General features: G+C 37.2%; 1 protein-coding gene across 3 annotated transcripts in view; it reads left to right on the top strand.

The window, feature by feature from the left end:
* The window catches only part of eIF5B (eukaryotic translation initiation factor 5B), a 501,408-nt gene that overhangs the window by 336,654 nt on the left and 137,927 nt on the right, over positions 1-26,827 (top strand). For all 3 annotated transcript variants that reach the window (XM_067136000.2, XM_068225162.1, XM_067136001.2), the window contains exon 20: positions 4,381-4,476. In XM_067136000.2, coding sequence (XP_066992101.2) covers positions 4,381-4,476 — 96 coding nt within the window. The remainder of the gene's footprint in view (positions 1-4,380; positions 4,477-26,827) is intronic.

Here is a 26,827-nt window from a genome sequence, read left to right as displayed (position 1 = left end):
CTAGCATGCCGGTAGCGACACCACTGCAAGCCATACATATGATAAGCACAATGCAGTGTCGACGTACTAGGGGAGAATTGCATCTCCACTTGCTATATAGCTATCTCAATCAGAAGCCATATTTTGGTCATGTTCTAGGTTCGTTCCTTCTATGACACAACTAATTTATAAGTAAATAGAAAATTGATTCTTGCATATGTTGCTGATGTAATTCTTTAAATCTTTTCAGGAAAATAATTCTGTAAAAATTCAATGAATTATTTTAGTGTTTAGAGTGCTAATCTCATTTAATAAAGAAAGGATTTACAGGCAATTACTGGGCTTTCAAAAAATCTGCAAAATGCTTCTTTCTTTTTTTTTTTTTTTTTTTTTTTTTTTTTTGCCAAGTTGTTTCCAAGGAGTCCCTAGGAGGATAGGTTATCTAGGAGACTAATGGACTCTGTTATGCAGGGTAAGAAAAGTAGAGGTAGACCAAGATGACGATGGTTAGACTCAGTTTCTAACGATTTAAAGAGGTAAAGAACTAAATGAGGCTGCAGCACTAGTTGCAAATAGAGGATTGTGGCAACGTTTAGTAAATTCACAGAGGCTTGCAGACTGAACGCTGAAAGGCATAACAGTCTATAATGATTATGTATTGTGGTTTTTTTTGTAACATGTTTAGGTATCAGTGGAGGCACCTGTTTATGGTGAGAATCTTTGCCTAATTTTGTCATTTTAAAGAAGTTCCTTTGGTATATTTTTTGCTATTTTTATTTTATTTCCTCAAAAATGTTACTTATTTTATTTCCACCTTTCAGCAATAAATGGTAAACAAAAAGGCTGTTGATAGCTTATTTGCAATAAAAACATCACATTTTATTTTTACATATGTAAAAGAAACAAGGGTTTTACTGCTGAGAACACATATTGCATATAACAAAGCATGGATATTTGGACATATTTGATCCTGCCCACCTACACAATTTACACACCAGTCGGAAAAAGACAGAGATACCATGAGTTCCATATTACTGGGAGTCAGAGCTGTTCTCCTGTCAGATATTACATTACAATACGTTGAAAATGTCCCGTTACTATCGACCTTACTGACTGGGATCCATAAAGCCTTCGCTGCAGCTTTCACAAAATGCCCATATTCTGATTTTAGGAAAAAAATGGTAATCGCATCAATATCCTAACCTGATCTACAGGAAATGGTTCAATATATTCTGACGTTGAAAGTTCTCATAGGATGGGAATTTGCTTTATTAGATGAGAGGCTTCATCATTTTTAAATCACCTTTTATTATGCTTCTTGGATGAAGGAGTAACTCCACATAATTTCATCAGTTATTTCACGATTTTGCTTAAAGATAAATAATTTTGCATTTTGAGCCATATTTGTAATATTTCTCAAAACATTTGCCGTTTTGCACTATTATATATTTCACATAAGTCACAGCTTCAGATACAGTTTGATATTGCATGTAAATGCATATTTTAACATTTTAATGCAAAATGTAGCTGAGAGTAGAATTCAAGCCAGCGAAATGAAATACCTAAGAAGTATGATAGGAAAGACAATGAAAGATTTCAAAATGAAGATTGAAGATAGGAGGTTGGAATGGAAAGCCTAAATGAGAGAATTTATAGGAGTAAACTAAGGTGGTTTGGACATGTAAAGAGGATGGAGGAGAAAAGAATATCAAAACAGATGATGGAGATGAAGTTTGAGGGAAAGAGAGCAAGAGGGAGACCTAGAACAAGGTGGATCGATTCTATAAAGTGTAATGCAAGAAGGAGAAACCCCTGATCAGCAGGAGCTCGAGGAGGAGAAATGTGAAGTGTATATTTTACTTGTAACTGTCAAATTAAATTATTACTTGCCCCCTTTCCATCATTGGATAATTCCTAGTAATTAATTAATAAAATCTCTGCACTCAGGTATAAAAATAATAAGACTATGTACCATGGGAATACCCATGCTTTTTGTGAAATAATATTACACAGGTCGTATTGTCTCAGGAAGCACATAGTTTTGTTAAAATTGCATTTGGTAATCTTGGTCAGGTATTAAATAGAAATCTCAGATATGGAACAGTCTGTGAAATTAATAAAACTCGGTTTCGGGAAAAAACTGAAATAGATGAGAAATTCACCAAAGAAGAATTGTGGTGTTTATCACATGCTCCTTCATGTGATGTAGAAAGGACATTTTCATAGTATAAAGCATTTTTCATTGACAGATATAGGAAAATCTCAGGACAAATTTCTGTATATTTTGTCATAGCCATGAATAAGATAAGATTTCCCAGAAAACGGATGTTTGTCCAACCCTTGTCCTGTTTTTCTGCAGGGTGAGGTATGAGGTGAGATGAATCTGTCGTGGCGTTTTTATTTTTATTTTTTAATGACCGGATGCCTTTCCTGATGTCAGCCTCATGAGAGGAGTTAATGAGATGAAATGAATGAAGTGATATATGATAGTAGGGAGAGGGTGAAATCCAGTGCCGGCACATAGCCTACTCCTGTCGAATAGCACCAAGGGGTCTGCTAAAGGCTTAACAACTCCATCCGACGACCGAATCACCATCAGCAGCGTCGTATGCCCTCACTCCATATGTGCACTGTGGAGATGACATTGTTGGGAAAGCATACAGATCGTTACATGTCATAATGAGGCTACTTAAAGGATGCAACAAAGAATTAAAAGAAAAAAGTTACTTGAATATGGTTCATCCATTATTGGAATATGCAAACAGTGTTTGGGATCCTCACCAAGAATACCTAATAAAAGAAATAGATAGTGTGCAGAGGAAAGCAGCAAGATTTGTAACAGAGGATTTCAGGAGAAAGAGTAGTGTATCAGAAATGTTAAAGGAACTTGGGTGGGAAACTTTAAGTAAGAGAAGGGAGAAAACTAGACTTACAGGATTATATAGAGCCTATACAGGAGAAGAAGCCTGGGGAGATATCCGTGAGAGGCTTCAGTTGGAAAATAATTATATCGGCAGGACTGACCACAAATATAAAATTAGAAGGAATTTTAGCAGAAGCGATTGGGGTAAATTTTCATTCATTGGGAAGGGTGTGAAGGAGTGGAACAGTTTACCAGGGGTAGTGTTTGATCCTTTTCCAAAATCTGTACAGATATTCAAGAAGAGAATAAACAGCAACAGAGAAAATAAATGAAGTGTTAGAGGGCATTCGACCAGTGCAGGTTATTGTAAATTTTAAAAATGTGTATGAATAAATTAATTCCATCCCCTGGTCTAAGGAGTTTGGACAGCCAAAGTAGGGGACTGCCTGTAGGGGTGAAGTACAGCGGGGACTTCGAGGGCCCTGGGACCGCTACGGTAACTGTGAAGGCCTTTCAGGAACTCTGAAAAGTGGTGGCAAAAGGGGCTCTGGTTAAGACGCAGCAGGTCGTTATGCTACTTAGGATCCAGAATGGGTAAAAAAAAAAAAAAATAGTAAATAAATAAATGCAATGTAAATATTAATCTTATACCAGTTGTATAGTATCATTTGAAGTAATTCCACGTACTGTATATCAGTTGACTATATTTGTAAGTAGTACAGGAGATATTATAAGTAGAATTTTGTAAACAATATAAATTTATTAAGGATGAGCTGTGTGTTTAATAGAAAACATTGTTAGCATAAATTGTATAATATTGTATTATAGGAAAATTTTCTTCTCTTGTTAATTTAATATTTAGTGCTTGACAATAATGTATTTTAGTGTACCATTTGCCACCGAGGTAAACACCTCATTTGCAAATAAAGAGATTTTGATTTGATTTGATTTGAGAGGTTTGGAATTTAATCCAGGCTTTTGGCAAGCAGTCTAGTGATTAGAAATTGTATACCACCACCTCCCCTACCCTGCTGACCAACATTCTGATGGTAAAAATGTTTTCAACCAACAAAACTCGAATTGGCTAACCACAGTGTCAGACCGTTTAGACTTCAGCGCCTTAACGATCACGGCCACCAGGCGGGCATTTCCCAGAAAACAGATACAGTAGTTTATTTGAATTTTGTTCATTTGTGTTAGCATATTACAGGCTGGTGTTTTTTTTTTTTTTTACCTATTTGATTATGCATATAAATGGGGGCTCTACCAATCATTATTTCTTGAATGATAACCAATTTATGGTGAGCATGGAAAATTTAACTGAAGTAGCAGTTGCATTTGCTGAATAATGAGAATTTGAATTTTCATAAATTTAAGCTAGTAATAGGTGTACCTCCCACCTTTAAGTCACTTATGGTTGAGTATAGAATGTTGTATGGACTAACTGCAAAATATTTTAATCCAGACATATTATTTTGTTGGCAGTGTGGACAATTAATTGACAAATAATTCTAATATTGTTTCAATTTTGTTTACAGTTTATATTTAATTCTCGAGATCCAATCGTTATGGGTGTGATGGTTGAAGCTGGTATCGTCAAGGAAGGAACTCCTATCTGCGTCCCCAGTCGAGATGTGAGTACCTGCTGTAATTGACTTTATTTTTTTCCAGTTTGACTTCGGGGGGAGCTTGTGGCACATAGTGACTTGGTTAAACTCTCATATTGACTTGCTAATACTGAGCAAGTTGCCGTAGAGCCGTGTGCTTTTATTCGGGAGTTAGTGGTTTAAACCCTACCGTCTACTGCCCTGAAGTTGGTTTCCCATGGTTTCCGATTTTCATGCCAGGCAAATGATGGCACTGTACATTAAGACTATGAATGCTTCCTTCCCTGTCCTAGGCCTTGCTTTCGTTTCCCATCATTGCCGAAAGCCTGGCTCGAGTTAGTGCAATTGTAATAAAAATTGTCAATGTTTGACTTCTTACATGCAACAGTAATAAATCTTGTTCTTAAAACATTGACATTTTAATTATAAGTGGCTGAAGATGACCATAATATGCTTGAAACTAGTTCCACGATGTGACAATAAATGATCACAAATTAAAAAATGTACTGATTAAGTGGATCTTTTTCTCAACCTATTACATACTACATAGTCAAGCATCTCATCTCCTTACACCAAAGTCTTCCCAGCCCAAAGTTTGCAGCACTTTCATAACACTACTCCTTTGTCGGAAATCACCCACATCAAATCGTGCTGCTTTCCTTTGAATCTTAATGGCAGACTGTACGGAAAGCCTGCAGTCTAATATCTCGAAACTTGAAAATAGGTGCAATGAGGTCGATATGAAAATTAGCTTTTCTAAGACTAAAGTGATATCAGTAGGAAAGAAACCTAAGAAAACTGAATGTCCGGTTGGGAATACAAAAGTGGAATAGGTAGATCATTTCAAGTATTTAGAATGTGTGTTTTGCCAGGATTGTAATATAGTAAGTGGGATTGAATCAAGGTACAGCAAAGCTAATGCAGTGAGCTTAAGTTGCAATTGACAGTATTCTGTAAGAAAGAAGTCGTCAGCTCCTGGATGAAATTATCTGTACACCGGTCTGTTTCCAGACCAACTTTGCTCTACGGGAGTGAAAGCTGGATGGATTCAGGATATCTTACTCATAAGTTAGAAGTAAGACATGAGAGTAGCGAGAATGATAGCTCGTACACGCAGATGGGAACAATGGCAGGAGGGTGCTCAAAATGAGGAGATAAAGGCGAAATTAAGAATGCACTTGATTGATGAAACGGTGCACATAAACAGGCTTCATCAAGGCGCATGAAGGAGGATAGGTTACCTAGAAGAATAATGGACTCAGTCTTGGAGGGTAAGAGAAGTAGAGGGAGACCATGATAATGATTTTAGAGTCAGTTTCTTTCTCCATATGCATATTTTCAAAGAATGTGCCAAATTGGTCTTCATACTTTACTTGCAGAGTATCTTAGCAATTCATTGTGTGGCAATGAGAGTGTAATAGAAACAATTCTGTGATGGTTGCTTATTCTTTCCTTTGATTTGTAGGGCCCAAGTCAGTTTCAGTATTATTGTAACCATTATCCTTGAATGTGGCTTTTAGTGTATCCATCACCTATGACCTCTCTTATCTTGTCTATTATTCTGGGTCATGAAAGTTTTCTTCTTCTTCTTCTTCTTCTTCTTCTTCTTCTGGTGTCGTCTCCACACAGAAGGTTGGCGGGCACCAGGGACTTAGTTTTCCTGTTTTACATTTCTTTTATCAGATTAACTTGTCATAGATGTTGGAGGTTGCACGCAATGGATAATCTTCTCAATCTACCTCCACGTTTCCCTTCTATCTTGCTTTCTGTGGTCAGTTATATCAGACTGTATTTAATTGTTTTCGAAGATGTGACCGAAAAATGCTGTTATCCTGCTTTTTGCAAAGATGAAGACTTCACACGCTTCAGCAGCACACGACGGAGTACCTCCTCGCTGGTGATATGACGCCTTCAACTTTCTGGGATACATCTACATTTCAAAGGTCTGCACAGTCCATTGTCCATCCTTCGACACCATAAAGCAGCACCGGTAACACACGACACTTCACGACACACTGACGACTTTCGAATCAGAGGTCACAGTTACAGTTTTAATTTCAGAAACACACGTTTTACAGTGCCAAATCTGGTTTTGATTTCTAAATCTAGATTCTGTTTTTGTGTTGGCCAGACTTCTAGGTGCTTGAAATATAACACACTTTGAATAGTTTGTTCAGCCTGGTTGATAACAGCATTGGTAATTTTTCTGCTTGCTGATTACTATAAATTTTGTTGTTTGAATGTTTCATGAAAACATCAATTAAATCTTCATTTATAATGTAGTCCAATGTAACAAGAAGTGTTTCCTTTCCAGAGTTTTTGTACTATACTAGTATGTTGGATTAGGGGATTGTGTCTTCGCTAGGATACTACTATCATCTTACAGTAGTAAATTCTTGTAAAAACAAATTACAGTGGTCTACACTTGAAAGGGGGGGAGGGGGATGAGAATGAAGAAATCTGCTGACTAAAATATTTCAACTGATTTAACATAATTTGTGATTGCTGATTACAATAATATGCAATGAGAAATTGTCTGTCATATCACAATTTGTCACAGTTTCTCTTTTGAAACAAATCTGAAACTTCTTGGAATTACTACCGTCAGATTTTCCTAATTTGTCGTAAACCGAAAGAACTTGTCTCTTTTTAGATTTATAGTTAATAATTTATTAGCAGTCAGAGCAAAAATATCTTGGGAAGTTTTGCTGCATACTTATATATGATTTCCATTCCCATTACAAATTGTGTTTGTAATTGTTGCCTGCCTCCTTCTGTCTGCAGAATCATTGCAGGTGCCATGATGTCATCTACGAATATTTACAAGTTACATGTGGTTAAAATGATCATTCTTTTTTGCTGTGAACACAAATTATAAAACTTTGTAAATAATGATTATTTGTACTCTTGCTAAGTGTTTTATTACAGTACTTTTACTTTCAAACACTATCTTGTGGAGGTTTCTTGGCTGGAACATGCTTCCTGATGAAGTAGGCTTTCCATGAACTTTGTTGTCCCATCGAGTTTGTTCCTGCTGTCTCTTTGTTGGTGCCATGATGAACAGAAGTACTCTTATGAAATAATAATGCAATGAAAACAGCACTAATATATTTTGAAACAATGAACACCAATAATTGGTAAATACTGGGTACAAAAAATTCTGGAACTGACAAAGAGCTTGTGCTCACAACCATTACTTTACAACTAAAGAAAACATGGCTTACTGCAGTAATGGAAGCGACACATTCATGGTGTCTTCACTTTACAGCGCTTGGCACATACACAGTGCATGCAACTGTAGTGCATCCTTTCAGTGTCTGTAAGAACTAATACTATAACCTAGGGCACTTTCACTGTTTACCACATTCTTCAGCATGTAACACACATTCATTTCACCAAAAAAATCCATTTTGATATTTTTGGCACCTTTATGAAATTAGCCTCGACATACAAATTTTCTCTCTGTATAATATCAGTATAGACTATTGTGAGCTTGGAAGCTTTGCAGTCTTGCTTTAAAGCACAGAGAGTCAACTAACAACAAATCTGGACAGGATTTTCAAACTAGGGTGTTACAGACAAGACTTTTCATGAAGACAGTTGCAGTTGTAAAAGTAGCCAATGCACGTATGATTTTAAAAATTTAAGAATCTCATTCTTGTGGTTCCAGTACCAGTGTCATCTAGCAGCATCTAGACTAGATGGTTCCTGTTATTTACCAAGTGACCTGGTGCTTCCATGACTGATATGGTTCCAGTGTATGGGACCCTCATCAGGATTACTTGACTCAAGAACTGTATTAAAAAATAAAAAATAAAAAAATAAAGAGCAGCTCGATTTGTTTTGGGAGATTTCCAACAAAAGACTAGTGTTGCAAGCTGTCCACTTCATGACCGTATTGACGAGTTAAATCAACTTATTAGATTAAATTACCACCTAATCGATACTTATTATGTCTTCGGCAAAATTATAAAAACATTAACAAACACAGTACATGTTTCGACCACTTAGTGGTCATCTTCATCTGTGTCCAAAAAACCTTAGATGATAATACAAGAATAGTAAGCACGTTAAAAACCTTGATCTTTTTCCCATGGGAACTTTAAAAAAGTTTTAAAAGAGGAACGGAAGGGGGGGGGGGGGGCATGTTGGGTTACGAAAGGATAAATAGAGTATACTTAAAATTAAAATCCGTGTCTACAATATATTGAAGCAAATTCTCCTATTAAACATTTTTAAAATCGTCATTTGAAAGTCTATTGTGAAGCTCTTCTATATGATAACTGAGTGACTTGCTCTTTTTATACAATAAAAGTCAATCCGTATTACAGTCTTTAAGTGTTCAGTGTTTGTATGGTATGTTGAAAATCTTCCTTGAGGGCTTCATTTAAACTGTACTAGAAGGCTGTGAGATGCTATTTGATTTACTGTTGTCTCAAGGTAACGTCATTGTTGTGTTAGGTGGAGTAACGGTCTTCTAATTGGGCAGCTTGCCTCACGATCTGCAACCAGCAGAGGATACAAAAAAATTGTTGAGGTATGTCAGCAAACATAGAGTGATTTCAAATTAATCTGTGTTGCAGAAGGGATGAAAATCAAAAGCTTATGTAATCTTAACTCACCTCTTTCTAGAATGGTGTCTCTTATTCTCCGCTACCTTCAGGATGTGTCTGTGTACTTGATCTGGTATAATAGCAATGTGTTTATGCGCACGGTTCAGCGGAGAAAGGGGAAGCAAGGCTGTGTCGTCATTTATTGCGTCTTGTAATGAGGGAGGGGGTTCTAGTTGTGCTTCTGTGACGTCATATTTGAGCCTTTTACTTGTCGAGTTTATACGTTTCCTCTTTACCCATTCCATATATTTACGTATATGCTCGTATAGGAGGTTTCTTTGCTCGTTCATTTCATTCAAATTCCGATCTTTGTTCTCTAGTTTATCGAGAAGAATATAAATGATTTCTAGATTGTTCATAAACCTTCCTTTATTAATCCTGCTAAAGATTTGTAGGTCCTGTTTAATATTGGTAAATTTATGATCTGCCTCGTTCATATGAGCTCCCATAGCAGAGAACCTCCTATATTTCTCTGCATTGACGCGCTCCTGATATCTTACTAAGAAACTCCTCCCAGATTGTCCCACGTATGTGTTTTTGTATTGAGTGCAGTTCAGCCTATAGATGCCTGATTCCTGAAATTTATCATCTTTAATTTTATTAACTTTATTATGATTAAAAAATCTGTGTTTGGTGTTGTTATTTGTTAAGAAAGCTACTTTGGAGTTGTGCTTCTTGAACAGATTTTTAATTTCGTGAATTCTCGGGTTATTGAATGTAAACAACATACTTCTTTATTTTCTCCAACTGTTGTATTAAAATTGTTGTTTATTTTTGCATTTAGTGAAAATGTATTTGTAAATTTCAAACTGAAACCATTGAATAAGGCTTGTTGACGAATGTAAGTTAGTTCCTTTTTTCTGTCTGTTTCTGTCAATGGAATTTCAAAGGCTCTGTTAACAAAACTATGGTATGCAGATTTCTTCTGTGAAATGGGGTGTAGAGAGTTACTTCTCATCACAGTCGATGTAAAAGTAGGTTTTCTATGTATTTCAAATCAAATCAAAATCTCTTTATTTGCAAATGAGGTGTCTACCTCGGTGGCAAATGGTACACTAAAATACATTATTGTCAAGCACTAATTATTAAATTAACAAGAGAAGAAAATTTTCCTATAATACAATATTACATAATTTACGCTAACAATTTATTCTATTAAACACACAGCTCATCCTTAATAAATTTACATTGTTTACAAAATTCTACTTATAATATCTCCTGTACTACTTACAAATATAGTCAACTGATTTACAGTATGTGGAATTACTTCAAATGATACTGTACAACTGGTATAAGATTAAAATTTACATTGCATTTATTTACTTTTTCTTTACCTATTCTGGAACCTGAGTAGCATAACGAGCTGCTGCGTCTTAACCAGAGCCCCTTTTACCACCACTTTTCAGAGTTCCTGAAGGGCCTTCACAGCTACCGTACGAGTCCCAGGGCCCTCGAAGTCCCCACTGTACTTCACCCCTACAGGCAGTCCCCTACTTTGGCTGTCCAAATTCCTTAGACCAGGGGATGGAATTAATTATTTAATTATTTTATTATTATTAATTAATTATTTTCAACTGGAACTGGTTGCTTTACCAAATTGTTTTAATATCTAAAAAATTGAGCCAATCTTCTTCTTCTACTGTAAATTTAATGTTAGGGTCCAAATCATTTATGATGTTCAGAATATTATGACTGTCATTGAGTTCCTTATTTATTATAGTGTAAGTATCGTCAGCATAGCGTAACCAGAGGTCCAGTCCTTTGATATGACCTAATATTCGAGTATGTTCTAGATGATCTGGGTATATGTTAGGTAAAATCCCTGAAGCCGGAGCTCGCTCCCATTGGGAGATCGTCTTGTTGGTATATTTCATTATTGAAAGAAAAGAAATTGTGATTCAGCACGAACTTCAGGATAATTTATGAAGTCTCCTATTTCCGGTATAATGATACGTTTGTGTTCTAAACAACTAGAACCCCCTCCCTCCTCACAAGACGTAATAAATGACGACACAGCCTCGCCTCCCCTTTCTCCGCTGAACCGTGCGCATGTGTTCTAAACACAAGCATATCAGTATCAGTTCTAAACACAAACATATCAGTATATTGATATATCAGAAATAGAAGACTTTATAACTATCCTGAAGTTCGTGCTCAATCACAATTTCTTTTCTTTCAGTAATAAAATATACCAACAAAACGGGCTCCCAATGGGAGCTCCGGCTTCAGGGATTTTAGCTAACATATACCTAGATCACCTAGAACATACTCGATAGGTCATATCAAAAGACTGGACCTTCGATTACGCTATGTTGACGATACTTATGCCATAATAAATAAGGAACTCAATGGAAGATAGGAAACTTAAAAGGGTCCACCTTTTCAATACAAAATTGTTATAGTTTATTACAACATATATTTACATTTGGAACTAGTTTCGACGTTGTTTGGCGTCATCTTCAGCCAAAATGTGGGAAATAGGCTAGCATGTAGACATTTATATACACAAGGCGTTATATTAAACAATACACATCTTGCAAGGAGATAAAAATAGGGACAAATATAGAAACAAATGAATCGTTGAGCAAGCAAAAGTTATACATATTAAAAATAACCTTACCACACATCTTGCAGTGCGAAAATATTTGCCTTGAATGATTCCTGAATACAAAACGCACGCGTACACACTTCTGAAGAGCCAGCAGGCAGGAAAAAGTAAGGTGAAACCTTAAGAGTTCTTCTGAGAAGAGTTCATCATTTTCTTTACGTTCGGACTAACTAATGAAGTCTCCCTTGAGTTCCTGATAAACATACACAACAGGAAAAACTCCTTCACTCTCAACAATAGCTATAAAGACCAACGGTAAATTGTATTTTAAATACTGTGCAGAGACGTGAAAGCATGATCTTGAACATGATATAACTTCTTCATTTAATCACCTTTGAAAGCCTCTCTCTATATTACGTAGCTTCATTAACACCACCCTTCTGTAGATGCACAAAATAATCTTGTAATCTTCACAGGTCCGGTATTCAGCTCGACGAGAATATAAAATTGGTATTAAGGAATTCGTTTTCTGAGAGTTTGGAGGTTGACTGTGCCAGTATTTGTGGTGTATTGTTGCAGCGTTACGTGTAGGGTGGAGGCAGGTTTCTATGATGTTTATTGCGGGACATAAGGCAGAAAACGAATTCCTTAATACCAATTTTATATTCTCGTCGAGCTGAATACCGGACCTGTGAAGATTACAAGATTATTTTGTGCATCTACAGAAGGGTGGTGTTAATGAAGCTACGTAATATAGAGAGAGGCTTTCAAAGGTGATTAAATGAAGAAGTTATATCATGTTCAAGATCATGCTTTCACGTCTCTGCACAGTATTTAAAATACAATTTACCGTTGGTCTTTATAGCTATTGTTGAGAGTGAAGGAGTTTTTCCTGTTGTGTATGTTTATCAGGATCTCAAGGGAGACTTCATTAGTTAGTCCGAACATAAAGAAAATGATGAACTCTTCTCAGAAGAACTCTTACGGTTTCACCTTACTTTTTCCTGCCTGCTGGCTCTTCAGAAGTGTGTACGCGTGCGTTTTGTATTCAGGAATCATTCAAGGCAAATATTTTCGCACTGCAAGATGTGTGGTTAAGGTTATTTTTAATATGTATAACTTTTGCTTGCTCAACGATTCATTTGTTTCTATATTTGTCCCTGTTTTTATCTCCTTGCAAGATGTGTATTGTTTAATATAACGCCTTGTGTATATAAATGTCTACATGCTAGCCTGTTTCCCACATTTTGGCTGAAGATGACGCCAAACAGCGTCGAAACTAGTTCCAAATGTAAATATATGTTGTAATAAACTATAACAATTTTGTATTGAAAAGGTGGACCTTTTTAAGTTTCCTATCTTCCATTCTCAGTTCAATACGGACAAAAATGAAATTCCTAGATTTAAAGGAACTCAATGACAGTCACAATATTCTGATCATCATAAATCATTTGGACCCTAACATTAAATTTACAGTAGAAGAAGGTGGTTCGCTCAATTTTTAGATATTAAAACAATTCGGAAAAACAACCAGTTCCAGTTTAAAATACATAGAAAACCTACGTTTACACAGACTACGATAAAAAGTGACTCTCTACACCCCATTTCACAGAAGAAATCCGCATACCATAATTTTGTTAACAGGGCCTTTGAAATTCCATTGACAGAAACCGACAGAAAAAAGGAACTAAGTTACATTCATCAACAAGCATTATTCAACGGTTTTAGTTTGAAATTTATCAATAAAATTATCACTAAATGCAAATATAAACAACAAATAAATTTAATACAACAGTTGGAGAAAGTAAAGAAGTATGTTAAGTTTACATTCAATAACCCGAGAATTCACGAAATTTCAAACTCCACAACTTCACAACTCCAAGGTAGCTTTCTCAACAAATAACAACACTAAACACAGTTTTTAAAATCATAATAAAGTTAATAAAATGAAGGATGATGAATATCAGGTATCAGGCATCTATGGGCTGACCTGCACTCAATACAAATACACATACGTGGGACAATCTGGGAGGAGTTTCTTAGTAAGATATCAGGAGCGTGTCAATGCAGAGAAATAAAGGAGGTTCTCTGCTATGGGAGCTCATATGAAAGAGGCAGATCATAAATTTACCAATATTAAACAGGACCTACAAATCTTTAGCAGGATTAATAAAGGAAGGTTTATGAACAATCTAGAAATCATTTATATTCTTCTCGATAAACTAGAGAACAAAGATCGGAATTTGAATGAAATGAATGAGCAAAGAAACCTCCTATATGAGCATATATGTAAAAATATGGAATGGGTAAACAGGAAACATATAAACTCGACAAGTAAAAGGCTCAAATATGATGTCACAGAAGCACAACTAGAACCCCCTCCCTCCTCACAAGACGCAATAAGTGACGACACAGCCTTGCCTCCCCTTTCTCCACTGAACCGTGCACATAAACACATCGCTATTACACCAGATCAAGTACACAGACACATCCTGAAGGTAGCGGAGAATAAGAGACACCATTCTAGAAAGAGGTGAGTTAAGATTACATAAGCTTTTAATTTTCATCCCTTTTGCGATACAGATTAATTTGAAATCACTGTATGTTTGCTGACATACCTTAACAATTTTTTCATATCCTCTGCTGGTTGCAGATCGTGAGGCAAGCTGCCCAATTAGAAGACCGTTACCCCACCTAACAAACAATGAAGTTACCTTGAGATAACAGTAAATCAGACAGCTTCTCACAGCCTTCTAGTACATTTTAAATGAAGCTTTCAAGGAAGATATTCAACACACCATACAAACACTAAACACTTGAAGACTGTAATATGGATAGACCTTTATTGTATACAAGAGCAAGTCGCTCAGTTATCATATAGAAGAGCTTCACAATAGACTTTAAAAGATGTTTTTTTTTTTTTAGAATATATTTTAATATATTGTAGAAACGGATTTTAATTTTAAGTATACTCTATTTATCCTTTCGTAACCCAACACACACACACCCCCCCCCCCCCCCTTCCATTCCTCTTTCAATATCAAATAGTAATAGTTTTAAAAGTTTTTGAAAGTTCCCATGCGAAAAAAGATCAAGGTTTTTAATATGCTTACTGTTCTTGTATTATCAACTAAGGGGTTTCTTTTTGGACACAGCTGAAAATGACCATTAACTACTGTGATTGTTAATGTTTTTATAATTTTGCCAAAGGCATGTAATAAAGTATCGATTAGGTGTTAATTTAATCTAATAAGATGAAAAGGGTAGTGTTACTAAAATGTTGCAGCGTTTGGGCTGGGAAGACTTGGAAGAAAAATTATGAACTGCACGACTAAGTGGTAGGTGATATAGACGTTGATTCCCATCGGATGACATTAGTAGACGAATAAGTTGAGTGGTGTCTTTAAAAGGAGGAATGATCACAATATGAAGATAAAGTTGGAATTCAAGGGGACAAATTGGGGCAAGTATTTGTTTATAGGAAGGGGAGTTAGGGGTTGGAATAACTTACCAAGGGAGATGTTCAATAAATTTCCAGTTTCTTTGAAATCATTTAAGAAAAGGCTAGGAAAACAGCAGATGAGGAATCTGCCAGCTGGGCGATTGCCCTAAATGCAGATCAGTAGTGGTTGGTTGATTGATTGATTGATTGATTGATTGATTGATTGATTGATTGATTGATTGATTGATTGATTGATTGATTGATTGATTGATTGATTGATTGATTGATTGATTGATTGATAGATAGATAGATAGATAGATAGATAGATAGATATTCGTTCTTGCCTTGTGTTCTGTAATTTTGAACATTTGCAGATAAATATTTTTTTTACGAGTGCTTATTGAAAGTTATTTGAAAATAAACATGTAGTCTTTACTAGTAAAGCAGTTTGAAACTCAGTTCTGTAGTAGTACTGACATCGATGTTCCATCTTCAGAAAGATTGAGAGACATTGTAAATAACGACTTGACCACACCTAGTGCTTCGACTTCATCATCGTCAACGATTGCCATTGTCTTATATTGTGATGGACAACGCAGTTCTGTTATAGTGTGGTGCAGTTCTAACAAGTAAGAGGACACAAAGAACTCATTGTTTTAATAATGAATAAGAGGAGAACTTGTGTTGTACGGATGTAACAGATAAGTGAGCATGTTCACTTTATAACGCTAGTGTCTGTTCTCTAGTATTGAGAGACACTTGCATACAGTTCACAACTTTTAAGATTTGCTGTTGTTTCAGAAATTAGAAAAAAAAGAATGGGCCAGCAAATTGAAGGTGAAGTTTTTACCATGCAAATAAGCAATCAACAGTTGATAGTTCAGACTATAAAACCTTCTATGCCAGTTTTTGACATTTTGCAGTAATGCATATCCCTATTCTTAATTTTTCACTAAATCTGTTGCATAAACATCCTATCAATTTTTCTCCCAATACTTCTCCATATGAGATTGTATTTCTAACTCTTGTGTGTTGGAGGCCAAGGATTTATGTGCAATAAAAACTCCCAAAATATGTTTGTAATGTTGCACTAAATGCCTTTAAAATATGCACTAAAAACCATCAAATTTGGCTCTTAGATATTTATTACAAATCGAGAGTAAGTAATTTATGGAGCTGATACGTGCAGTTTTAAATTATAATGAATTATTGCTGTATAATATAGGAATACAGGTCCAGGAGATTGAGATATTCAAATAATCATACTTTTACTGAGGGGGAAAAAAAGAAAACTTTTGTTTAATCATAAATTTACAACAGAATTTTCAAGAACTTCTGCTGCAGTTCAAATGACAGTAAACCATAAGAGAATTTTCGAAGTTTTCGTGTGTGAAAGAGTGCTGTATTTTATTAAATATAAATCTATTAGCTGAAAATGAACATTCAGTAACGCAGCTTGTAATTGGGCCAAATGTAAAAGGTTTGTAATATTTAATTACCTTGAGTACAAATGTCACTTTCTGTATGTCAACCCTGAATTTTTCTGGCACATCATTTGGAATTTTTCACAAAATTTTCCACTGAGTGTTCCATTAACTTTGGCTTCCATACCTGTCGCCACTACCATGGAATCCAGGAGAGGCGGACCCCCTAGTCTTTAGCCTCTCAATGGCCTGTGGCAAGAACGAGTAAATGTGCTGCTATATAAATACCAAAATCTCCTTGCAGACCAGGCTTTTGGAGTATGGTATTTGCTTCTTATACAAAGAATATCCTCTAGACAGAAGGACATTACAACCTAAGAATTAACTATTGATGTCTTTAGGGAAATGAGAGAGCAGCCAATTTCCTGTACTTTAATGGCAAACTAATTTGAAGCTGCCTACTTCCCAAAAACCTTATCTCCAAAAATCATTAGTTGCTTTCTGTTAATTTTGCTCTAGATTACAACTGACAAGAGGCATGAATTCCTTGACCGTGTTTTCATAAACTTTTTTTTCACTTCTCACTTTACTCAATTGTAAAATTGTATTAAAATTGTGAAAATTGGCAAAGTAGGCAGTTATATGAAATATACAATGAATATGTGCATTTTTCTCCAAACATACAAATTGAATGGTTCTCATTTGATAATATTTCTTCTGAAATACCAAGATATATAAATATTTGTTAAATATGATGTTTCAATAAAAACATGCATTCATATGCAAATCCTTGGTCTAGTGGTAATATGATATAGATGTTGATTCCCATAGGGAATCTGAAATATTTGTCCTAAATGAGCAAATTTATAATACCAATATAAATGGTCCGTTATTGGACATTATAAATTTTCCAGCTAGCTCATTCTTGGTTGCCAGTGTTTCGCCCTCGTGTGCTAGGGTGGGCTCATCAGTTGGTACCTAGCACACCTACCAATACGCTGGCTAGTGCATACCGTGGAGGCCACTGCGTAGGCTAACTGGAGCCACCGGCAGTGCCAATGCACTAAGAGACTTTGTCTCATCACTAAAAATTGATGGCTAAGCAGGCATCAATTTTTAGTTATGAGACAAACCATCAATTTTTAGTGATGAGACAAAGTCTCTTAGTGCATTGGCACTGCCGGTGGCTCCAGTTAGCCTACGCAGTGGCCTCCACGGTATGCACTAGCCAGCGTATTGGTAGGTGTGCTAGGTACCAACTGATGAGCCCACCCTAGCACACGAGGGCGAAACGCTGGCAACCAAGAATGAGCTAGCTGGAAAATTTATAATGTCCAATAACGGACCATTTATATTGGTATTACTAGTGGTAATATACGAGGAGGTACCCAAAAATAACCGGAATAACATTGCTGTGGGTGAAGCTTGTGTAGTACGCATTTCTGCCGCTAGGCCTGTATAGCGCAACTCATTGCCAGTTCAGTGCCACCTTTGTTGTTGACCTGGCTTGTTCTTGTTCATCTGCAGTGATTGTTTTCGCTATAGCTGTTTTATTTTTGTTTCATTTTTTATTATGGCAAGTTTAAGTGAACAATGTGCAATCCTTTTATTGGGACATTTTAAGAAGAATGCGCAACATTGTTAATCAAAAAAGACCCGGTTTGTGCCAGACAGGAGACTGGTTCTTCCACCACAACAACACACCTGTACACACAGCCATCTCTGTTAGACAGATTTTGGCTAAAAATTGGCATGGTTCCGCTGCCCCACACACCTTGCTCACCTGACCTGGCTCCGTGCAACTTTTTCTTATTTCCACGCATGAAAAGGGCCATGAAAGGACACCGATTTGACAACATTGAAGAAGTCAAGAAGAAACAAGGGAGGAGCTGTCAGCCATTTCTAAAGATGACTACAAAAAATGTTTCAAACATTGGAAGCAACGGTGGGACAAATGTGTTAATTGTAATCGAGAGTATTTTGAAAGGGATAAGGTGGTTTTGTGAAAAAATTGAAAATATATATAGAGAGAGAGTAAAAAACAATTCTGTGGTTTTTTTTTACAATTTAAAATTGGTTTGTCCTCTCACCTTTAAAGTTGATGATTTTGACACAGAAAGTTTGCATTCTTCAGCTCCATTGAAAAGCAATAGTGACCTCCTTGAAAGGCTCGTTTTTTTTTTTGAAAAAGAAGATATAATGTGCAGATGATAGATTAGTTACAGAAAGGAGCCATGATTATTACTTCAGTGTGCTTGTTCGATAATTCTAGTTTACGGAGTGAGTTGGCTGTACGGTTAGGGCCACATAGCTGTAAGCTTGCATTCTGGAGATAGTGGGTTCGAACCCCACTGTCAGGAACTCTGAAGGTGGTTTTCCGTGGTTTCCCATATCACACCAGGCCACGGCTACTTCCTTCCTACTCCTAGCTATTTCATATCCCATCGTTGCCATGAAACCTATCTGTGTCAGTGTGACATAAAGCCAATAATAATTATTATTATAAATATAATTTTGGCAATAAAACTGAAATTATTTCTTAAAGGGAAAACTTTCCCTAAGGAAATATTTGCTTCGAATTATGAGTCTACAGACTACCCACTGTAGGTAATGGAAGAGGAGTGGGAACAATGTTGAAATAGTATAGTATTTAGACAGTGTTTTAATTGAATTGCTCACCTACATTTCAGTGCCCATATTGGTTGATACTCTAGGTTCGTTTCACTTGATTCTGCCTTGTGGCATGCTGTCTTGTTTCCTGATCGCGTTCCTGCCTTCAACCGTGAATTTACATAAGGAACTGGCTTGAATTTCTTTAAAATGTGTATAAAGTATAAAGTAATTTTAAATAACTCTTTTGACGGGCAATATTTTTCGGAGTGCAGCTCCAGCAAGCTCTGACCTAAATAAAGCATTGTATTGAGAATTCATAGTGGAGTGGTCTTCAGGAAGAACAGTGCTAGTTATAAATGGCTCTCTTAAATTCACTTCAGTTTGAAAATTAGCGAGCTAAATGTATCTCACTACTTAAGTAGATATTTTGCAGAAAATGTGACATGTTGATTGATGCAAGTTATATGTGAAAATTTCACTTTAAGTGAGCCTAAATTGGCCACAGCACTGATCAAGCTGAGAGAACTAAACTTGGTGGGAATTGAAATGCTCTCCGGTTGTTTTACTCATAAAGAAGCTGTAGATGATACACTATTCTATCAGTCCAGATGCTGGTATATCCTCAAATAGTACCACCAAAAGTTACTCGGTTATGAAGGAACTACATCGCCGAAATAAGGTGTATTAGAAAGATGAGGGGGAGTTAATTTGTTATTGCTTTCCTCACTGGGGACTGACCCTATGAGTATCATCTTTCACATCGCTCAGACCCACTGGTCTTGGTCCGAACATCGATGCTCAGCCTAAATTAGTCACAGCACTGATCAAGCTGAGAGAACTAAACTTGGCGGGAATTGAAATGCTCTCCGGTTGTTTTACTCATAAAGAAGCTGTAGATGATACACTATTCTATCAGTCCAGATGCTGGTATGTCCTCAAATAGTACCACCAAAAGTTACTCGGTTATGAAGGAACTACATCGCCAAAATAAGGTGTATTAGTCAAGATGAGGGGTGAGTTAATTTGTCATTGCTTTCCTCACTGGGGACTGACCCTATGAGTATCACCTTTCATATCGCTCAGACCCACTGGTCTTGGTCTGAACATCGATGCTCAGCACCATCCATACCTTGGCAGCTTCCATAGTGTCAGTCATAAACATGACTGGGACTTAAACGAAGCTGCATTTTACTCTGTCGTGTGCCAAGAGACAGATGAAAAAATATACTACATCCATCAAGAAATACCAAGAGGATGGATGGATTGAGTGAGTGAGTGAGTTAGTTAGTTAGTTATGTGTTTATTTTGTTGGTTACTGTAATCACATCCTAGTCCATGAACCATGGGCAACGGTTGAGTGGCCTAGTAAGTCGTCCTGAGAGTCGGTATACCAGTTGCTACGGATTGGGAGTGAGCACCTCGAACATGTTCCGAGTCATGGCCCTCCTTGTGCTCAGGCGGCTAGGGCTATCCTAACGCATTAGAGAAGAGATCTGCACTGGACTATGTGTAAGTAGGGTAGCATCCTACTTCATGAATTTACCAAGCTCAGAACATTTTAAGCAGAATGTATTCGTAACTGCTAAACCCATACTAGTACAGAAGTCCAGCAGACGCTTCCCATTCCCATTAGCTTCCATATCTTCCCCACATTTACCAATCACTCTTTCATATCCTTCAGTTCTATTTTCAACTCTTGCATTGAAATCGCCCATTAGCATTATTCTAACCTTGCTGTTGACCCTGACTATGATGTCACTCAATGCTCAGGCGTATGGAAGTAATGGAGTCCCACTCCCATTTGACAGGTGCGGGGCTCCTTTGAAACAACAAAGCGAATGAAATGGAATTCGATGGGGAGCTATCAATATTAATGAGGCTTATGGAAGAAAGTAGAACTAGCTGAGTCAGCAAAGGGGATGCATCTGGATGTGCTAGGAGTAAGTGATATTCAGGTAAGGGGAGATAACGAGGAAGAGATAGGAGATAATAAAGTGTACTTGACGGGTGTTAAAAAGGGAAGAGCGGAGTCTGGGGTAGGGATGTTCATAAGGAATGCCATTGCACGCAACAATGTTTCTGTTAGGCACGTAAACGAGCGAATGATGTGGGTAGATTTGACAGTTGGAGGAATTAAGGCGAGAATTGTCTTAGTGTATTTACCATGCAGGGGTGCAGATGAGGCTGAAATTGACAAGTTTTATGAAGCATTGAGTGACATCATAGTCAGGGTCAACAGCAAGGTTAGAATAGTGCTAATGGGCGATTTCAATGCAAGAGTTGAAAATAGATCTGAAGGATATGAAAGGGTGATTGGTAAATGTGGGGAAGATATGGAAGCTAATGGGAATGGGAAGCGTCTGCTGGACTTCTGTGCTAGTATGGGTTTAGCAGTTACGAATACATTCTTCAAGCATAAGGCTGTTCACCGCTACACATGGGAGGGTAGGGGTACCAGATCCAAAATAGAGTGTATCTTAATCGACTTCGAATTCACAAAATCTGTTAGGAATGTACGGGTTTTTCCGGAATTTTTTGATGAAACAGACCACTATCTGATCTGTAGTGAACTGGGTATCTCTAGGCCTAGGATAAAGAAAGTGAAATCTGACTGCAAACGAATAAGGGTAGAAAATCTCCAGAATGAGGAAATTAAGGCAGAAGTACATGGATATAATTAGTGAGAAGTTACGGGCAGTGGACAGTAAGCAGGTTCAGGATATAGAAAGAGAATAGGTGGCATACAGGAATGCTGTTGTAGCAACAGCAAGGGAATGCCAAGAAACAACGGTGTGTAAAGATGGGAAAAAGCGCACATCTTGGTGGAATGATGAAGTGAGAGCAGCTTGTAAACGTAAAAAGAAGGCTTATCAGAAATGGCTCCAAACAAGGGCTGATGCAGACAGGGAATTGTGCATAGATGAAAGAAACAGAGCGAAACAAATAGTTGTTGAATCCAAAAAGAAGTCTTGGGAAGATTTTGGTAATAACCTGGATAGGCTAGGTCAAGCAGCAGGGAAACCTTTCTGGACAGTAATAAAGAATCTTAGGAAGGGAGGGAAAAAGGAAATTAACAGTGTTTTGGGTAATATAGGTGAACTGTTAATAGATCCCAGAGAGTCACTGGACAGGTAGAGGGAATATTTTGAACATCTTCTCAACATAAAAGGAAATCTTCATGGTGGTGTTGCAAACAATGGAGCTCATGGGGAGGAGGAAAATTATGTTGGTGAAATTACGTTTGAGGAAGTGGAAAGGATGGTAAATAAACTCTGTTGTCATAAAGCAGCAGAAATAGATTAAATTAGACCTGAAATGGTGAAGTATAGTGGGAAGGCCGGGATGAAATGGCTTCATAAAATAATAAGATTAGCATGGAGTGTTGGTAAGGTACCTTCAGATTGGACAAAAGCAGTAATTGCACTTCTCTATAAGCAAGGGAATAGGAAGGATTGCAACAACTATCGAGGTATCTCATTGAATAATATACTAGGCATATGGCATGGAAATGACAAAGAAATGAGGAATGGTGTTGGTTTCATCATGAGTAAAGATGTAGAGGAGTCACTGACATTCAGTATGTTAGTGAGAGAATAATAAAGGTGACTCTACATTTAGGGAAAGAAAAACTAACTTTGGTACAGATGTGTACACCTCAAACTGGATGTCATCAAGAGGATAAGTACTAGTTTCTTGATGATTTGGAAAAATTTATTAGTAAAGAGAGAATAATCCATATAGGAGACCTGAATGCACAGATTGGGACCGATAGAACAGGATATGAGAAAGTAATGGGATCTCATGGTGAAGAAGAATAGAAGGTGAACTTCTGTATGAGGAATGGGTTGGTGGTGAAAAATAGTTAGTTCAAGAGGAGACAGAGGCATAAGATAACACGATACAGTTTGGATGGACTACAAAAGACTGTAATTGATTATGTCATCTCAGATGAAGAAAGGAGCAGAATGGTAACAGTTGTCAGAGTAATACCCAGCGAGAGCCTTGACAGTGACCACCGTCTATTAGTAGCAGACCTGAGAAACTTCTATGTGCCAAAATTACAGAACAGAAAAATGCCAAAAATCAAAGTATGGGAACTCCAGAAAACAGATAAGAGAATTGAGTATCAGAACCAGATAAAAACCCTGTTACCAGGAGATGAAAGGAAAAATGGAGAGGCAGAATGGACTAGACTCAGGGACACATTGGTTAAGGAAGCAACTGAAGTTTGTGGAAAGACAAGTATGAAAACAAGGGAGTAGGAAACACCGTGGTGGAATGAAAGAATGAGAGCATCAGTCAGAGAAAGAAAGGGATTGGGAGGAAAATAAACCGGATCTTACTAGAGACAAGGCAATGATCAGAAACCTCGTGCAATTATACCGAAACAAGAAACTGGACATTAAAAGAACAGTTACAGAAGAAAAGACCAAGGCATGGAAAATATTCACTCAGAAACTGGAGGAAGATAGCAGAGGCAAGAAACTACTGTATAGTGTTATCAGAGGTAAAAGGAAGCCAATGAATACCATAAAGGCACTGAAAGATGAAAATAGAAATGTGGTTGGGACAGAAAGTGACATGAGAGAAGTCTTGAAGAACCATTTTGACCACCTACTGAATAGACCAGTTCAAGAACAAAACACAGAACCGGAAATCCAAGCCTATAATGAGGAACCTCCCATCACCTGGACAGAAACTGAGACAGCCTTCAAATCTATGCCTAAAGGAAAATCTTCAGGTGCAGATGAAGTGAATGCGGACATGATAAAGCATACAGAAACCCACCAACTATAGAGGAATAACACTGCTGTCTCATGGGCTAAAAATTCTAGAGAAGATCATAGAAAGGAGATTGAGAACCATCATTGAACCGCAGTTAGTGGAGGAGCAATATGGATTCAGAAGTAACAAGTCAACAATGTTATGTCAAAGTATCAACTTGTGAAAATTTAGATTTTTATAATTCCACCTTTACAATACTGTAATTGTCTTTATTAAAAAGACTACATTAAATGACACTCGTGAAACATGTTTCGTCCTTTTATAGGACATCTTCAGTTACAAATACAAATACATAACATTAAAAATAAGCCGAGGACACATTAAAGTAAGTAAATGCAAAGTCTTTGTATCCTGTGATGCGGCGTGATAGCGTCTTGTCAGTCTTCAATGTTAAAATGGTGCGGCGTGAACATGATATGAAGCATGAAGTCCAATTAAAATCATATGTTAAAACTGTTGTTCAAAACAACGAATTGTCAATTATAAAACACCGTAAGTGGCTATGCGAATAAAATTATGTGCATATTGTACATAAAACAGTGTTGTGATGATGCCACATTATCACCAAGATACGTCACTATGAAACAGTTCTGAAGCCAGTAGTTCTATATGCAGCCGAAACCCTGTCTCTATATGCCAACAAAGAACTCCTTGAAGAACTGGAGAAAAGAGAACGCAACATTGTGAGAGGAATCTTGGGATCAAAGTACAGAAATGGAATCCATCAAAAGAGATCCAACAAGGAAGTCTACAGCAAAATAGAGAAAATTACCGACACAATCAGAACCGCTGGATACCGTGGTTTAAATCCCGGTCACTCCGTGTGAGATTTGTGCTGGACAAAGCGGAGGCGGGACAGGTTTTTCTTCCGGGTACTCCGGTTTTCCCTGTCATCATTAATTCCACCAACGCTCTCCATTCTCATTTCATAGCATCTATCAATCGTTAATAAATCACTTTGGGAGTGGCGACCCCATCGTACTAATAGCCTATATACGATTCATTCATTACATCCCTGACCTGGTCAATGACTGGAAAACAGGTTGTAGGTTTTCATTTTTCAGAGGACGGTTGCCTACTTCCTCTTAAAACAATAATTACCACCTCATTACAGAAAACCTTAATTACAAAGCCATGAATTTCACATGCGTGGAGGAAACGTTAGGATTCCTTATCATAGATGAAATGGCTATCAAGCCCAGACTACACTGTAATCGTAATCCTGATCAGCAACAGTTATGGAAATAGGCCTACCTACTTGTTGGGATGCTCGAAAGTAAGCTGGCTAATAAATTTACGATTATTGTATTTTCTTTCATATATACTATTTTTAATAGGCCTAAAATACCTGGAAGTTTTTTATATTGGTTTTACGTCCCACTGACACAGATGGGATAGGAAAGGGCTAGGTGGGAAGGAAGCGGCCGTGTAGCTTTCTTGATTAGGAGGTGGGGTTATACTGATGCAAGTTGAACCTGATTGTGTGTTGACAATAGGGGCCTAAAAAGAAAAAGATAATATGAATGAACTGAAGAATAAAATTCCGTTAAAATGTGAACTAAGTGCCCATCCAGTCACCTCCTTGGCCGTCCTACGTCGACTACTCCACCTCAAAGTGCTAAGGCGAAGTGAGTGACGTCCTCGAAGGTCGTTGAGGACTAACTGTGAGGGGAGGTTGAGAGGAGTTTCACGTAAGGGGAGAGGCGTGAGGTAACGTATTACTCACGCGTCTTCGTGAAAAGAATTTATTGAATAACTCCTCGAAAAGTATATTGATATCCTCTGATATCTCATTAAGATTATAAATCGGGTTGTACCCGTAGAATTTGAATTGCCTTGTTATTCTAATAATTGAGTGACTCGATAAATTTTCTGTGGCTTCTGTTTCATCGAAATTTCATTTTCGTATTTTGGTCCTAGGATTTTTCTGAGACTTTTTCCCCTCTTGTTTTTCGATGTTTTTTGTTAATTATTTATGACCTGCCACCAGTTATCAGGGTTTCGGACGTATAAAGTGAGTCTGGTTTGACGACTGTCTTGTAGTGTGTAACTTTACATTTTAAATAAAGGTTTTGTTGTTGTATCTGTTCCCGTGATTTTGTAAGCTCTTGCAGTTTGCGGTTCTTTGTTTGCTTTGTTATTTATCCCTGCTTGTTGAACAATTTCCCCTTTTAAAAAAATCAATCCTATGGCGCAAGAGCACCGAAGGGCCATGGCCTACCAAGCGACCGCGGCTCAGCCCGAAGGCCTGCAGATGATATGTCGTGTAGTCGGCACGACGAATCCTCTCGGCCGTTGAATTATTTCTTGGATCTGTTTGTCTGTGGACTGGATTGCTTCTTGTCTGTTGGGAAGGTTTACAAGGTCGTCTTCAAAAGCTTTAAGAAGTCTGCCAGTGTTTAGGGAGTTATTATTATTATTATTATTATTATTATTATTATTATTATTATTATTATTATTATTATTATTATTATTATTATTATATAATTCGCTGGGGCCATCAAGGACCACGTTAAGTCTTGTTGCATTTGACACTGAACTTGGCCTTCTTTAGAGCCCAAATTTCCTTCATTCTTTGTGAGTGGGCCTGCTTACGCTCCTCTGTCCAAGGGGCACCGTGTCTTCTCTTCGGCTGCTCGTCTCGGTTTAGCCCGTTCGTCAATATTTTCTTGCGGAAGAGATCTCTGTTAAGGGCGTCTTCAGCTGAGATATGTAGCATTTGCAGGTCTTCTTTGGTATTTCTAAACCAGGGAATTGTGGTTTTGGGGTTTGAATCAAAAAGTGAAAGATTTCTTTAGTTAACTTTCTTCCGTCCATTCTTTTCAGATGACCGTAAAATCGTGCCCGTCTTTTTCTGATTGTGTCGGTAATTTTCTCTATTTTGCTGTAGACTTCCTTGTTGTATCTCTTTTGATGGATTCCATTTCTGTACTTTGATCCCAAGATTCCTCTC

Source organism: Anabrus simplex, chromosome 1, assembly GCF_040414725.1.
Source record: "Anabrus simplex isolate iqAnaSimp1 chromosome 1, ASM4041472v1, whole genome shotgun sequence".
In the NCBI taxonomy this organism is placed as follows: Eukaryota; Metazoa; Arthropoda; class Insecta; order Orthoptera; family Tettigoniidae; genus Anabrus; species Anabrus simplex.
The sequence above is the reverse complement of the archived record's forward strand: the minus strand, read 5'-3'. Positions and strand labels throughout refer to the sequence as shown.